This window comes from Plectropomus leopardus, chromosome 13 (genome assembly GCF_008729295.1).
Source record: "Plectropomus leopardus isolate mb chromosome 13, YSFRI_Pleo_2.0, whole genome shotgun sequence".
NCBI lineage: Eukaryota > Metazoa > Chordata > Actinopteri > Perciformes > Serranidae > Plectropomus > Plectropomus leopardus.
The window spans coordinates 10,609,985-10,626,705 of record NC_056475.1 but is presented as its reverse complement, the minus strand read 5'-3'; the positions used below and the strand labels follow the sequence as shown (position 1 = coordinate 10,626,705).

General features: G+C 40.3%; 1 protein-coding gene across 1 annotated transcript in view; it reads right to left on the bottom strand.

Moving 5' to 3' along the window:
- Positions 1-16,721, bottom strand: part of wwc1 (WW and C2 domain containing 1) — a 53,150-nt gene that overhangs the window by 10,777 nt on the left and 25,652 nt on the right. The window contains exons 6-11 of the mRNA XM_042499794.1: positions 16,199-16,328; positions 11,002-11,148; positions 10,259-10,329; positions 9,361-9,606; positions 5,814-5,903; positions 2,643-3,331 (exon numbers count right to left, since the gene is read on the bottom strand). Coding sequence (XP_042355728.1) covers positions 2,643-3,331; positions 5,814-5,903; positions 9,361-9,606; positions 10,259-10,329; positions 11,002-11,148; positions 16,199-16,328 — 1,373 coding nt within the window. The remainder of the gene's footprint in view (positions 1-2,642; positions 3,332-5,813; positions 5,904-9,360; positions 9,607-10,258; positions 10,330-11,001; positions 11,149-16,198; positions 16,329-16,721) is intronic.

Sequence of the window (16,721 nt, the reverse complement as noted above, 5' to 3'; positions counted from 1 at the left end):
GCAAATCAAGATATCTTCTGACTGATCGGGATCATAAATATTTAACGAATAAGGCATCCGATCCTTTGTTTTATGTCAGCTGTCACAGATGTTTTTACTGTCATGCACAGAAATGCGGTAGCACAGCTTTCATCACCTCTGCTACACTAAGCTGTCTGTTTCTCTGCTCTGCTGAACTTCAGAGCAGCAGCTGAGCCTCGCCCGCCTCAAAACACCACACACCATAAACGAAACGCTGTATGAGACTGTTTATTTACATTATTTACCAAAGTTATGAAAGCTTGTTTTATTTTAGCTCAGTGTAAGAGTCTCGTGTCTTGCATGGTGTTTCTCCGCCCCGCTCAGAGAGAGCAGAGGAGACTGGTGCACAGCTTATTACAGCCACACTGAACACTGCAAGGTGAAACAAAAACCCCAAAAGCAAAAAGCAAACATGGTTTATTTTCTTGATGAAGGGTTATCTGCCCAAAAAGATGTGTAGCAGCGGAAATTAACACGAAGACAAAAACAATTAACACAAAAATAGTTTGACCGCAGATGCTGGTTAATGGAGCAGAGGTCATTAGAGTAGCTTCAACACTTCAGCACTTAGTACTTAGTAGTAGTAGTGACTAGTAGTGAATCACTGGTCAAACCCTCTGTCAACACCTAACAGTTATTACATGCTTGCATTGTGCTACGGCATGTAATTAGGCCATTGTGGCTTTGTTAAAGTCAATAGTGTAAACAAGAAAACACAGTTTGCCTTTGTAGAAGTGACTGGCTGTAGTGGAGAATATACCATTAAGCACCTGTATTCAAACAAAAGGAGCAGTACTGTGGCGTGCGAAAGGTACAGATGATGCAACAGGAACCAAGACAGCCTGTCTGAAGGCTGATTCTAAGACAATAAACAACAAATAATACTCCTTTATTCCCACTCTGGGAAGTCATCACAGCAGTAAACTCTGTAGAATTAGCACAATGCTAAATGGTATACGCTAAAAAGCGTAAAAACTTGATTAGTCGATGCAGTTGCAGGATCACACCACAATAGCTGTCAAAACAGTGGTCTGAATAAAATAAAGGATATGCCTTTTCGTGACACAGTGCTCTTGTTAATCTGATCACAGCCTCACTGGACTAAAGGGTGGCCTGCATTTTTGGAGTTAAGTGCCTGGCAACATGTTCAGCCCTGGCAGCAGCGATGGAGAGTGAACAGGAAACCAGACACCACGTCCACCTTTCACCCGAGGATGCAACAAGAACCTGACTCACGTTCAGCTGCAGTGGGCTCAAAGCCCAGTTCAAACTGGCCCTTAATACGTTTCAGGATTAATTCCTTTTAGTTGCAACAGTAGCAATGGCTACAACACATAGCTCATGGATGACTTTCTGGAGATATTACTATCTCTGATGTCCAACACGTATAAACATCCATAGATGTGCTTAGAAAGCACAGAAAAATCAGAACTGAACTAGGAAAAATGTCATTCTCTTACAGTGCACCTTACACATAGAATAACCTGCAAAGCACTTAGATTTGGACACTCTGCCTATATAACGGCTGTTTAAATGCCTTATTTCAGATCTTGTTTTAAATTAGTATAAATGTTTTGAATTATACGTCTACACCATATCATGTTTATTATCCTGTATTTTTATTTTGAGCAATTATACATTACTATTATTGTTTGTTGTTTTGTATGATTTTACTTCTACTTTAACTGTTATTTGTTTCCTTATTGATTGTTTTTAATGTCTTTGGTCATGCTCGGCATCACTGAAAGTGAGAGTCTCCTTCAAATGATTTCCAGAGTCTTAAATAAAGGTTTGAATGAATGAAACGAAAATGTTAAATCCCCCGAAATAAATTTCAAACATAAGTTCGAACAGCACATGCACACAAAGGTGACCCAGCAGCTGTAATCCAACACCCTCCTAACGTTCACCTCCCCTCTCCTCAACGCTCCCACCAGCAATCAGGTTTCACACACAGTATTACATTTCTCATCACACACACAGCGAAGAGGAGGAGGAGGATTCCTGGTGTCCCGCTTTCCAATAAAGCTGGAGTGTTTTCTATGACGTCTAGTGCAACAGAAATAAAGGTGTTACATCACCAACATCTCTGCCATCTCCTCACTCTCTCTCTCTCTCTCTCACCCTTATTGCTGTTCATCTTATTGCAGACAATTCATCAAGTCTATCGTTACTAACTGGGATTATCATTAGAGTCGTAACCTCACAGCCCTGCTGAGTTATAACTCCAACATAGATATTGCTGTTGAGATGTGACATGAATGCTTTGAGGATAAGTGACTCAAAGACACTAACAGCTTTAATGAGAGGTCACATAATATTCTAATTTGTTTAGAAGGCTTTTCTGCAGCCTGTCCACAAACTTTTTGGGACTTTTTCACAGTCTCGGCTCAGCTCTTTGAAAGCAACTTTTAATGCTACATCAACATACAATAGTATGAAAGTTGGTGATTGTCTCTTCCCTGTTCCAACATGACAATGCCCTCACGCACAAAGCCAGCTCTTTAAATAAATGTTTTTGTGCAGTTAGGTGTGGAAGAACTTGACTGAAAATCAGAGTGTGTGAACATTTTGGATGAAAGAAGATGACAGAATCAAAGAATAAAAAGCTTGCTGTTTACCTTTGACCTCCTCTCCCAGTGTGGTGTTGTGGTTCTGCTTCTCCTCCAGCCCCACGGGACCCCTGTGCTCCTCCTGCCGCTGCTCCTGAGAGTCCAGGCTGAGCTCCAGTTCTGCTAGCCTGCTGTGGAGCTCCAGATCCAGACTCAATCCGCCAGGCCCCGTCTGGCCTGTGAATGTCTCTCCAGGCAAGAAACTAGTGTCTGTAACCATCGGCGAGCACGGCGGAGACAACGAGGAAAGAGACGACCGCGGAGATAAAGAGCTCATGGAGCGAGGGGTTTCTGACAGTCTGAGTGCCTGGATCCTTGATGACCCCGACTCTGCTCCAACACCAACGCCTCCTCCTGCAGTTCCTCCAGCAGAGCACCCAACGTCTTCTCCTACCCCACTTGATTTGGCCCCCAGCCTTTCAGCGTCCCTTCCTCCAGAGCCCGTCACCACTTCATGTTCGTGTATCGTGGTGATGGAGCTGGAGGGGCGGTAGCCTCCCTGGCCGCCCTCCTGCAGGAGGCTGTCCAGCTTGTTTTGGAAGTCTGGGTCAGCCAGTTCAGGCTGCTCCAGGTAGATGTCAGTGAAGCTGAGGGAGGAGGTGGAGCCCAGGCTGGAGGTGGTGGCCAGCGAGCCACGGCTGGACGTTAAAGAGCCTCGACTGCTACCGGACGAACAGGACAGAGTGCTGGCTGAGAGGCTGGAAAAGAGAGAAAGTGTTATGATCTAACATGACATATCAGCAATTTAATACAATATTTTCCTTTTCCTCAGCAGTTGTATTATTAATTGTAAATAACGGTAGCAGCTGATATTTAAGTTATCAGTCAGTCAGACACTGGCAGAAAAAACAGCTGTGATTTTGACTGCAGAGCGGTTTGCATTTTCTAAACAATTAAATGACTAAAATGACGGCCCACAGCAGGCAAGAGAAAATATTTGTTATTTGAGAAGATTACTTTCCGAGTTTTTTAAGACTTTAAAAGATTTGCAGGTATACTGTCATGGCCTAAAATCTGTTTAAGCTTGTTTGAGCAACTAAAGTAATGTCTGGAGGATCCCTGAATTGCAACCATTTGGAGACTGTGTCTATTCATTTACTTAAGACCTTTTGATAGTTGTGATATCTTCAAACAATCCTTAAGATAAACCTTTGAAAACAGACCTTAACGTACTGCACTCACCACCTTTCTGCATGTCTTTGAAGCATCCCTGACGATCTGAGAGCTTTCAAATGTAATCTGTAACCAGTTTGTTTCTGCAGTTTTACTTATAAGTTAGATATTAGCTAATGCTCTTCACACAAAAATAAACAAATTCATTTTATAGCTTTAAAAAAACAGTATTTTCTATTACTTTCACAGTGAGTAAAAGAAAATGACAAAAAGAAGAGTGAGATCAGAAGAGGTTTGGGAGACGACAGCCGAGGTAGAAAAGCAACAGTGACAGTAAGTCTTAGGACAAGAAGACAAGAAGAGGGAAGAAAATTTCAGACGAAAAAGAAGAAAGCTGCATGGTGTGTAGAGCTGGACTTCTGTCTTCAACTCTGTCTCTTACTTTCCTAAACATGTTTGAGAATACATTACTGAAGATCTTTAATTCCTGTGTTTGTCATTATTTATAACACATAGTCAATCTGAAAACATAATACACATTAGAAGCATTACAGTGCTGCACCGCCTGCTGTTGGTCACCACAATTTTATTTTGTGGTTCCAGAGGATCAATCAGGTAATTGTGAGCATGTTAGGATGGTGACATTAGGAGTATTACCACATTTACTCTGGGTGCGTTCTGAATCACATACTAATGTGACACATCTTCCACTGCACAGAGGATTGTGGGTCAGAACAGCCAGAAAAGCATGATGGCTTATATACTGCAAAATCTGATCAGATGTAGTAGAGCATCCTGGGATTATTGGCATACAACATTTGACAAACTGTGTATTGAGATGCCCTAAATCGTTTTCTGGCATACTTTACAGCATGGTAGTATGGGTACTGCAACGCACAGTAAGTCTCAAATTGCAGCTGAAAATCCTCATATGAACCTTGTTATAAACAAATCGATTTTAACTGTGTTTTATGTCCTTTGTAAAGCATATTGCCATTATGTATGAAATGTTCTATGTAAATAAAACTTGTCTTGCCACAAGTTTTTTAGGTCATCAAGATGTTTTGTTTTGTTTTTTTCAAATATATCCCAGCAGGCGAGATGTTCATCACCATTTAAGAGCTTCAACCCAGACTGAGGGTCTAAAATACATCTTAAATATTGGGCTTGAGGGACTACTTTCAGGAGGAAAGTGGAGTCATTTTTTCTCTCCCCTCTGTCTGTCCTCTACTCATCTCATTTCCTTTTCCTCCCCACTCCTCATCACCTCGGCCTCCTGTAGCTCTGTATGAACAGCTCTCTAATTAAACCAGGAGGGCTCGTTAGCGCAGACAGAGAGGAGCTCCTGCTGTCCGCCGAGGAAACTTTTGATGTCCATCAGACCAGGAGGACAGACAGGGCGAACAAGCCGTGTGAAGAGAACAGAAACAGAAACTGGCAGAGAAACTAGCCTGAGGAGGAGACAGAGAGGACTGACAACCTTTCAGGTTATCACTGTTGAACTGAAAATCCAGAACCTTTCAATATTAAACGAATCTGAAATGTGTACGGCTCTTACAGCTGCCTTGCGTCATCTCATAAAAATGCAGTTCCAGAGGAGGTTGGGCTGGAAAATTTGATTTGTGGCGAGATCATGACTGAAATCAAAAAGACGAGGGGTACAAAATGGCTTTCATCATTTGCTAATGTTTGGTCATTAAATGTTAAATACTTCTATCGTGCCAAATTTCTCAGCCTCCTCTTCACTTCAAAGGCTGCCTGCTTTGAATCTGATAACTTAATGATCCCGCTGCAGTGAATCATCTGATGGTCGACGACCTTACGAGAAATATGTTAAACTAAAGATGTCGAATGAAATGTGTTGAATCTTGAACATGCATAAGCTTTCAGTCGACGCCTCTGCTCTCAAATTTCCTTCATAAACTGTCTCTATTTAACTGAACATAAAAGTTCCCTTATTAAGTAACCCTTATTCTCGTCTAAATTTCTTATGAGAAAGATTCAAGGTCAGAGAAATAACTTGGTGTGTACAACTATATTATTACCGATAAAAAAAGGTGAACAAACCTTTTTAGTTGAGTATGTAGTGATGTGGCCAGTCGAACCATTTCCTCCAGCTCTCTGACCAGCTTGTTTCTCTTACAGTGAAGTCGCAACCTGAAATGACAAAAAAATTACTTAATTTCGTAATCAAATAAGTGGAATAGATGTTTTTCAATAAGCTACAGACCTGCAGGTGGAAATATCTTAATCGAATAAATTAAATCCTCTTAAAAGAGGCTGAACATGAGTCACTTTCATATTTAGGGAAATAAAAAATTTTTAAAAAAAACCCTCACTGGACACAATCTTCCATCTCTGCAAACGCTTGAAAAAAGTTAACAAATGTGACATGACGGCGGCGATATGTTCGGGTATTGTTGAGCAGCTGCTTTGTGTTCAGGTGACAGCGGTGTCATTTGTATGAATGAGCTTTGTTTAGAGATAACCAGCTCATTAATGGCTGTTACTATGATTCATAGTTTAAGTGGAATCAGGCCAAAGAGGGGAAGTCTTTGATCAGGTTACAGACTGCTGGTGTGTGTGTGTGTGTGTGTGTGTGTGTGTGTGTGCGTGTATGTGTGTGTGAGAGACTGTGTTTTCCTGTCTAGTTCTTCTATACTCTTCATACAGTATCACTGTGTTTCTTATGCAAAAAAAGGTGTGTGGCTGCAAACCTTTTAGGTACTGACTGAAATGTGTCTGTAGCAAAAAGTATCTAAAACTGTCGAGTACCAAAAGCTAGCATCAACTGTTTGTTGAGATTCATGATTTTTGTTTACTTATTCTTTAATCTGATAGTTTTGATTAAAATGTTTTTATCAGTATCAGGCTGTTTTATCCAGGCAGCATTATTTTTAAGCATTAACTTCTGAGAATTTGGGTTTATTTTGTTAAATAAAATAAAGACTTTTGACCTATTTATATTTTGCAAAGTACAATATAGAGAAAAACAGTTATCAACACTTTTATTAGCCCTTGTAGCAAAATTCAAATCATAAACTGTGTTCATAGTAACCGGGAATTGACTCAGTATCCAATTTGGACGAGGTCAAAAACTATATTCAATCTAAATGGGTCCCTATATATTTCCACAGGTCTCAGGTCAATTAGAGTGTGACTGTAGAAGCAGAGTCCAACAAGAAACTGAACAGGCAGTCTGTTTTTATGTCCAAACCAGACCTGAGCCCAAAGCAGTTAATGTAAGGGAAAAACTCCAGTCCGATACTGCTGCTAAAACACACAGGCGACCCTCTTTGCACATCCATTTCCTCGTGTCACTTTGACAACAAAAAAAACAAGAAGCACCAAATCAAGTAGGCCAAACCCAAACACCATTTGTAAATATTTGCCCAACCTGATCTGGCCTGTTGGTCCTGCAGGTCTGGAATCCACTTTAGTGTCAATATATCTGATACTCAGGTGGATCTAAGTGGACTCTGTGTCAGCTCTGATCTCATGGTGCATCATCATCACAACAGAAAAATGTGTTGGTTTTGAGGCAGATGGCGAATGTAAAACGACTTGTATCACTGCTCTTTTTCCACTGGAGCATCACACTGCCAGTGTTGCTGTTATCTATCTGTATGGGTCTGTTCTGGCCCGCCCCAGTTCAGATCGGGTATAAATATCCCCTGAACTCGTAAGAACAAAGTCTGCCTATTTTCGGATGCCTTTCAGTTGATGTCTGAAATGTTGATGACGGTATAGACACTTGTGAGTTTGTCAAAAAAGGTGTATGGCAATGTGTGTGAAAGTTTCACAGTACATTCAGGACATTTTCAATGATTTTTACAAGAAACTTTTGTGTAATAGTTTGGATCTGATTTTACAACAACGTGCACCAAGAAACACACCCACACAAAAGTTTTTACATATTTTATCTGATTGGAGCTTTTTTCAGGAGTGTGTGGGTGCTTTCAGACTGAGCCTTCCTGACATCTGCATCTCCCTTCTATTAGCTTTGCAACATCTGTTTTGGAGAAGTGCAATATTTGATGTTCTCATTATGACCTACCACATAATGCCCAGCAAAGCTATGTCAAACTTCAAGCTGAGTCGGGGTCTAACTGGCCAGAATACCTGATTATACCTGTGTGGGTGTGTGGAGTCTCCAAAAACCTTGAAAACAAATGAAAGTCAGAAAGACCCAGATTCAGTAAGTTTGACATCTTCAAAACCTGCAGATACTGAATACACGACTGTGGGCATATTTCTTGTATCTCTCTCTGTGTGTGTGTGTGTGTGTGTGTGTGTGTGTGTGTGTGTGTGTGTGTACACAACGTGTAGGCGGACTGCAAGAGGTTTCTTTTGTGGCCAGGCTCTGCAGCCTCTCAGGTTACAGGAACAGGAGACGGGACACAAAGAGAGACTGAGCTCAGGTAGAGACTGACCTGAACAACGAACAACAAGAGTCCTGTTAGAGGAGGAGGAGGGAGAGAGAGAGGGAAGAGGAGGAGGCGTGCAGGATCTTGGTGGTTCTGGTTTGTTGCTTACTGCTAAAGTGGTACAAAACCACAGAGAAGAGGAATAGTGAGGGGATTTTTTAGGAGAGCAGCAACAGAGAGAATGTGGTGATTAATTAGACTGTTGAACGATAAAAAAAGAGAGGGAGATACGGTAGAGGAGGAGAGGACAACAAAGGACATGAGAAGAGATGAGAGGGGAGGAGACAAGAGGAGATGAGAGAGGGGACAAGACAAGAGAAAACAAGGAGATAAGAGGAAAGAAGACAAGGGGAAGGACAGGACAATAAAGCTATACAATTAATCAATTAGTTGTCAGTAAATAAATTAATTGCTAATGTGATAAACGATTATCGGTTTGAGTCGTTTTTTAAGGTTAAAAAGTAAACATTTCTGTTTTTACAGCTTTTTAAATGTGAACATTTTCTGGTTTCTTCAATCCTCTTTGACAGTAAACTTAAAATATTTGGAAAAAACAAGACATTCAAATACATCATCTTGGGCTTTTAGGAAACTAATCGACATTATTCAACATTTTGTAACATTTCAAAGACCAAACAACTAATATTTTAATTGAGAATGTAATCAACAGATTACATGACATGGAAATAAAAGATAGTTGTAGCCCTACAGGACAGGAGAGTAGAGGAAACAAGAAGGAGAGAAGACAAGGAGAGGAGACGAGAGAACTGTCAGGCTCATCTCTAACTCCTAATAATCATCAGGGAGGTTTGATGTCTCTAAAGGCCAAAGGAGTCAAACAGAAATAGAAGTTCAGTTGTTTTATCAGGAGGTGAAACGATAATGGCTTCAGTCACGGTCATCACATGCTGTCATCACCTGCTCTAACCTTCACCATCACACCGTTCTCACCAGTAGTAATAGACAGAGGGACTGGTGCAGTCATTATTCATTTTTAGTGTCAGCTAATGTCAGACAGGAACAAAGAACTTTTTTTTTTTTAATTCCCCATCTTTTGCTATTATTAATTTGTGTGTGTATGTTTAAATGTGGGTAACAGATTTAGACTAACTGGTGAACCATCTCCAGTATTAATGTTAAATTAACTTATTTAACATTCTGGGCGTCCAGAGAGTCACCCCACGCACCTCTCAGTCAGAGCCTTGCTCTGGTTGTCTCGGGCAGCCTGCAGGTCTCTCTCCAGACGTTTTTTCTCAGTCTCCAGCTTCTCAGCGTCATTGGGCTGCAGGCGTTGGCGAGGGCTGACGTACTGCAGCTCCTTCAGCAGCTCTTCCTTTTCATTAATGAGGATGAGGCGATCTCGCTCCGGGTCGAGCAGCCCCGGCCACGCCTCGCTGTCCAGTTTGGCGATCTGCACCTCAATGGTGGCGATCCTTAGAGAGGAAAGGGGGAGAGGAGGAGGGTGTGCAGGATAGAAGTGTAGAGAAGTGGAAAATGAAGTTAAGCTTGATCAACAGTTGACTATACATTGTCTCTACTCAACAGATCAACCTGATAAACTTTTGAGCACATACATTTCTCCTACAAGCTACAAGTTTTTTTGGAAATAGTCCATTATTCTTTTTATTTCCAGATGTTTTAATTCCATGTGTTTCAGTGCTTCAGTGACAGATTACTCAGCTGGTATGACAACAAAATCTAATCACACTTTTGCAGCTCCTCAGATGAAAAACTTTGCTGAAAGTTTTTACACAGCATGATAATTCCACATGAATAATTATTTATTGTAAATTATATTTGTTTGAAAGTGTCTGACTGAGACCTTTTTTTTATACTTTTTAAATGAAATGTATTGTTATTGTTTTTTATTTTATGTTTTAATGTTTTTAGGTATGTCTTATATGTATTTTAAGGTGAAACTGAAGGCAAATTTTCACATTTGTGGACAATAAAGTTTCTGTAATTTGTAATTTTAAACAACAGCAAATGTAAACCTTGCATAATAGAGGGAACCCTAACACACATTTTCACAAAGAGACATACACAAACACACACTATTCTTTATCCAAACAAAGCGATGTCTACCTTCTCTTGGCCTCCTCGTACTTCAGACTCAGACGAACCTTCTCTGCAAGTTTGTTGGTGCTGGTCATGAACTGCAAACAAACAGAACATTAAGACATGTTGGACACTGAAACCTCAATTCATTAACCAATGGTCAGATCCTTTACTTGAGTAAAAGTGGAGATAAAACATTGTAAGTTTATCATTATAAGTCATCTTGCATTTAAAATGCAACATAAGTAAAAGCAGAGACATATAATCAGCAAATATACTAATAGTATGAAAAGTGAAAGTACTTGTTTTGCAGTAAAATGTCCCCTGACTGATATATTATCATATCTGACATCATTAGGTTGTTAATTCTGATGTATTGTGCAAAAAGCACTTTACTACTGGTAAAAAAATTTAACTCCTTATATACAGTTAGCTAGCTTATGCTCCTGGATCTGAAACTAGCTAATAGCTGTATACTTTTTTTCAGATTAAAAAAGTAAAATCTGCAAAATTCTTCATTAAATCAAGCAATATTTGATTAAACAACAAGCCAACAAGAATGAAAATCATGCAGCTTTAATATCTGTGCTTTGCACTCAGAAAATATTGATATCCAGCTTTTGAAAGGTAGCCTGGGTGTCCGTCTTTGTCAGCTCTCAGGAAAAATTGCTCCAAGATTAAAAATGTTGAAGACCTTTCCAAGCCATCTTTTACCTGCCGAATGCTGTTACAGATAAGAAAGAGAAAATGAGATCCTGGCTAGGGCTCACCTCAGCGGGGATGTCCGTCTGCGAGCCGGCATCAGAGTAGAGCCGAGGGATGGACAGCTCCGAGTTGGCGAGTGAGGGACTGCTGCCCCACAGCTCCTGCTGAGAGCCTGAGTCCAGCTGGAAACCGTCTTTTAATGCTGCAAGTTTCTGGATGAACAGAAGAGACAAAAATGGCTTTAATGGAGATTAAATGACTTAAAAATATTTGAGTTAACAATAAAACACTAAACAGTAAGCAAAATTGAGATGTGATATGATAAAAATGAGACTGAACATACAGTGGAAAGATGAATCATAAACCTCCTATGGCAGTAGCACCTTAAATGGCTGAATGTGTCTGAATCAAACATTTTGTCCTTTGCACTCAAATCATTTGTTTTGTCATTGCGGAACTAAAACTTTTAGGAGTCAACTTTGACGTGAAGTTTGTCCTACTCACTGCACAAAGGCATTTAGTGAGAGCCGCTCAGGGCAAAGAGCATCTGCAAAATGACAGAACTGTAAACTGTCAAAGACTAACTCCTCTGTGTTTGCTGCACGTTCCCCATTAGTTACAGTGATGCAGCCGCAGTGAAGGCTGCCGCAGTCATCCTTTCATCTTTACAGCAATGATGATTACTTATATGACTCTGCGGTTCGTTTTGAAGCTCACTGTGGAATGAACCTTATCTTTGCTTTTCAGTTGGGGCAGAAAAATAACATACCGCCTCGATGATAACAAAGGTGTTAAGGAATTTGATGATTCTTCTTATCCAGCCCTCGGTTACAGACTTGTCTTTGTCACTTCCTGAGCCTTGATTTAGGTTTCAAGGTAAAGCTACACATGGCTGTTATACAGAATGGCAGCCCCAAATGCCCTACAAAGAAAAGTGTTTAGATTTATATTTGAAAGACTTAATTCCCCCAAATCATATACTGTGTGCTCATCAGACCGACATCAGGGAGCCTAAAGCTTAAGAAAAGTTGGATTTAAGAGTTTTTAAGACTGTTTTAAATGCCACTTGGGATGAAATTTGAGACCAATTTTACAGTAACCAAAACTGAGAAAAATCAAACATAAACATCCCAAAATAAAAGGTACAATCTACTTGTTTGCTGCAGCATGTCACATTATGTCACATTAAGTCTCTAAAACCAAAAGATATTCACATTATTGTCTTAGAGGACATAACAGCAGCACAACTGGGATGCTGGAACTACAAAATGTTTGGAATTATTTGCTTGAAAATCTGAGAAAACTAATCTTGATTTTTAAAACATATGTAGATCAACTAATTAGTTAACTGACTAATGCTTTCAACTGTTAACTGTAGATGTCGGTGAGGTCTGTATGTAAGAATATACCACTCTCCATTTCTCTAGTTATCATCTCGGATTTTATGCAATTAAGTATTGAGTGCACTCTTGTGCAAAAAACATACTCACAGACGTACAAACATACACAGAAGCACAGCTCCCAGGGAGAGACACAAACACACACATATGTGAACAGACAATCTCATGGACACACAAACTGAGCTGTCAGCTGCAGATGGTAAGAGGGAGGCAGAGGGAGGCAGAGGGGAGTCCACAGAGCAGATTATGTATTATTGAACACATACTCTCTTCCCTCTACCTCCAAACCAATATGAGCCAAACAAATCTGCAGCCAGACTTGTCTGATAATACACGATATTTTAAATCTATACATATGTGCGGGGGTGTGTGTGGAATATTGTCAACACTGAGGCGTTTTTAGTTAGAACTGGGGACTGAAATGCTCAAAATGGCAGTAAAACAGTAACAGACATTAGTTGGTCTGCATTTTCTACTGTTTAGTATGCTGTGCATACTTGTTTGTGCCTGGAGCATCAATAACATCTGCACAGTTAAGAGGCATAAAATCTAAAGCTAACCCTAGAAGTGTTATGATGATGATTTATGGTTTATTAGTAAACAGAAACAATTGATTGTTGTTTGCCCGTTGCTGCATGAGAGCCAAAAACACTATATCAAACAGATGTCACCAGATCAGATGCCACTCCCCTCATACTTTCAGCCAGTGAATGTGAAGTCCCATCATGCAACATTAATACACTGCAGCCGTGGAAGAAACATGGAATGAAGGCTGCACTGCGATACTATCACACACAATAAAACAGACTAGCAAAGAAGAGGAGGGCTGGGAGATTGGGTAAAATTGGGTGGAAAAATTTTCTGTATAAGAAAGAGAAAGAGATTGTCATTCATGCAAACGAAGTACATCGGAAATTGAACTTGAGGTCACCATGCAACCTGACAGAACCTGAGCAGGTTTTCCAAACAGGGATTTGATGTTTTCCTCCTTTTGTCTGATCAGGGTCCTTACACATCTTTAACGACAACATTTCAAATGTTTCCCATGACTTTTCAAGTACAAAAAATACAATTTCTATTTTGAAAAAGCATGCGCTTTGCTGTGTCTGCGTCACTTGCCAGCTCAGTTATGGCACTTTTCTACACATTTACATTCAGGAGAGTCTTGCCTTTCACAACAACTGGCACCACAATACGTTACAAAAACACCCAGCCTGTCTTGGCTTGGCTGAGTTTTCCTTTTGTATCAAGCAGCCATCTAGTTGTTTCAGTTAATTTGATTGCTTGACATTGTTCATCCTTCAGTAGCACTACTGCACATCACAATGTCGATGATGAAACAATATATCATGCAGCCCTGAGTCTACACGTATTTCGGCTGTTATGTCAACAGCTAACTTACAGAAAATAAATTTGCCAACATGTTACATCATGTGGAAGGTTACTGTAAAAATCAGTTCATTACACACAATAAAATTCCATGACTTTTCAAAAACTTTAAATAATGTTTTACTAATGTCATGACTTTTTCAGGCCTGTAAAAGATTGTGAAATTAAATGACTTTCTATTTTTTTCATGAACATGGCAACCATGCATGACTAAATGCATAATATTGCATAATATTGCATAATATTTTGCCAACCATGCAAATATTTCACCAAAAACAACAGACAGAAACTTTCTAATCCAAATAACACCTCAGTGTAGCTCAGTTCTTTCCCAAACTCTAGTTACTGGTGTCTGGTATACAATGTCACCTGAAATATCAGCCCTGACAGAAATAAAGACTGGCAGCCCACGGATGGAGCTCTTAACTTTCCCACTTAGACGTACTCAAGAGTTTAAACCACCTGAGCTACAAAGGAAATGAAACCTCATAGTTGATAAACGTCGCCGCCTTCAGCAAAATTGTTTTCACTTTCCAGAAAACTCATCTCAAACTGAGCCTCACAAACACAGCGCTCATCTCCTCCTGAGCGAGCTCGACAGGCTGTCATCACAACGAGTGAGGCGCGACACTAAAGCACCACCTGCCTCCCTGCAGCCTCAGCTCCTCTGAGTCACTAAATCTGTTTTAGTGCATCTGGCCCTTTTCTCACAGCAATATAATGTAAAGTGTTTTAACACACGTAAAGACTCTCCTGAGAGTCATCTCATGCCCTCATCTCTTCGCCACACAGCCTAGTTGCCTCATACTCTGTGTTCATCTCCTATTCTTACTCTTTGCCACAAATCACTTCCTGACACAGTTTTACAAGTATTATACTGTGGCTCCCTGCAAAGCCCAATTTGTGGTAAATAAACCTTTCAATTCTGGTCCATGCTATATTTTAGTCCATCTATTTAGGGGATACTGGGACAATTTTATACCTGAGATGTGAGAAAAATTCAGTTAAATAGCCATTAGAAGGAAAAATGCACACATCATATTTGGAACAAGACTAAACTTTCCTCCAGGGTCAACTGATGTGATGTGTGCTGATTGGTTGCGAGCTCAAGTGCTCTTGGGCAGAGCACTGCCTGCCAAAAACGTATGCGACGCTGCTTTATGGCTGACAATGGCTACAGTTACATTCACACCAATATTCCCCTATTATTGAATATGATGGAGATCATATAAACAGCATATTCCATTTAAATATTACGAATTAGGCCATTTTCTGATTAAGACATTTGGGATATGCTGGTATTATTGAGGTTTTAGAAGGATTATTTGGGCACAGAATTTGAGTCTTAACTAGGGCTTTTACTGCATTTTGCGTCACATGGCCTCTCATCTGTTTACAGGCGGCTTTGTGCGTTGTCATGGATATGTTGCCAACAATTTGCAGAGCTGTGGGGTAGAGATGCATGCATAAGAAAATACCACTTTTCTGGTCAGAAGGAGAAATACGCCTTCTTTTAAGCTTAGAGACTTATATATGAACAAGTTTTTTGATATGCACAAATACTGCAGCACCAACCTTTTCCAGGGGGTGACAGAAGGAAAGAGAGAGCACAACAACTGGGAAAAAATCCTATTTTGTTGGAATAAAAGTGAAATGACAATCAGCTCCAGCTGTTCTACTTTTCCATATTTTGATGTGATAAGCGGCACGTTAGGGCACGTTAATTGGACTATGCACAGCTACATGTAAGTGAGGCGTGTGAGTAGAATTTTTATTTTGATTAGCCTTGTAAACAGCTTATGTTCTTTTTCAGAATAAGGGCAAAACTACAGCTACAGCGTTATCCTTTCATTTGTGTGAAGAGATGCTCATCGTGATGCAGCCTTTCTGTGATTTCTGACAAGATCCACGTGGCTCTTGGTATCACATATCAGTATCTGGATTATCTGTCTCCTCTTTCCCTCTTCTTTTGTTTGTCAAAGAGTTGATACTGGAGCTGATCAAGTGAACATCCTGCCTTCAGCAGCCTTTAAACAATGCTCAGCTTTTACATACAGTACAGACTTTCTCCTTAAGTTTACTCCTCTCCTCTCCACCTGTTTGAGTGGTTGTTATCATTATAATTTTGGGGCAGCATGACCAAAACAAAGTGAAGGCATTTCTTCAGCAAGGCTCAAATGCACTGAATTTGATTTTTTGATCCAACACCTTATTTAAAAGACATATGCAATTGGTATTATATTTCGTTGAATGTCAAGTTACTGTATCCAGTTGTTAAAGGGTCCAAATTAACAAACCAAAAATGTGCTTAATATGCAAATGGAGAAAGCAGGGAACATGTGCTTTTGGAGACATTTTAATCAAACGGAACAACATCAAACTCTGTTGTGTTGTGCTACCAATCTGAGCCCAATGTTATGAGGGGAGACTTGACTTTTAGTTTTTATTCCCACCACTACAAATGTATTTTTACCTGCATTAGCTCCTGTTTCTCCTTCTCCCCAGAGCTGATGGCATCTCGGATGGAGCGAACCTCGGTGAGGATAGCCTGCGCCTCCTGCAGCTTGTAGCCATACGGGCTGTTGGACACCTTCTGGTCGATCCTGAGGGCAGAGCCAGTGAGAGGGGGGTGAGGTAGAGAGGGAGAGGCAGGGAAAGAGACAGGAGATGGAGGTCAGTTTTGGCGATGATTTAGATCAACGTTAAGTGGCAGGGGTTTCGGTCATTTATAACGTCAAAACACCCCCAGGTCACTTCAGTCACTGTCAGATTATCACTTTCAAAAAATCTAATGGCTTTCAATTAGCTGCTTTTTAAATGTTTACACAAGGAACTGGACCAGCTGAGCAAACACACATTACAGCAACACTGACTGACTCATTTTCGTACAGTTACACCAAGTGTAAAGTGAGAGCTGCCCAGTGTAACTTCAGCTTTTTACTAGCAGTCACTCAGCAACCCTCACTGCAAATGTAGGAGGGTAAACCAACTCGCTC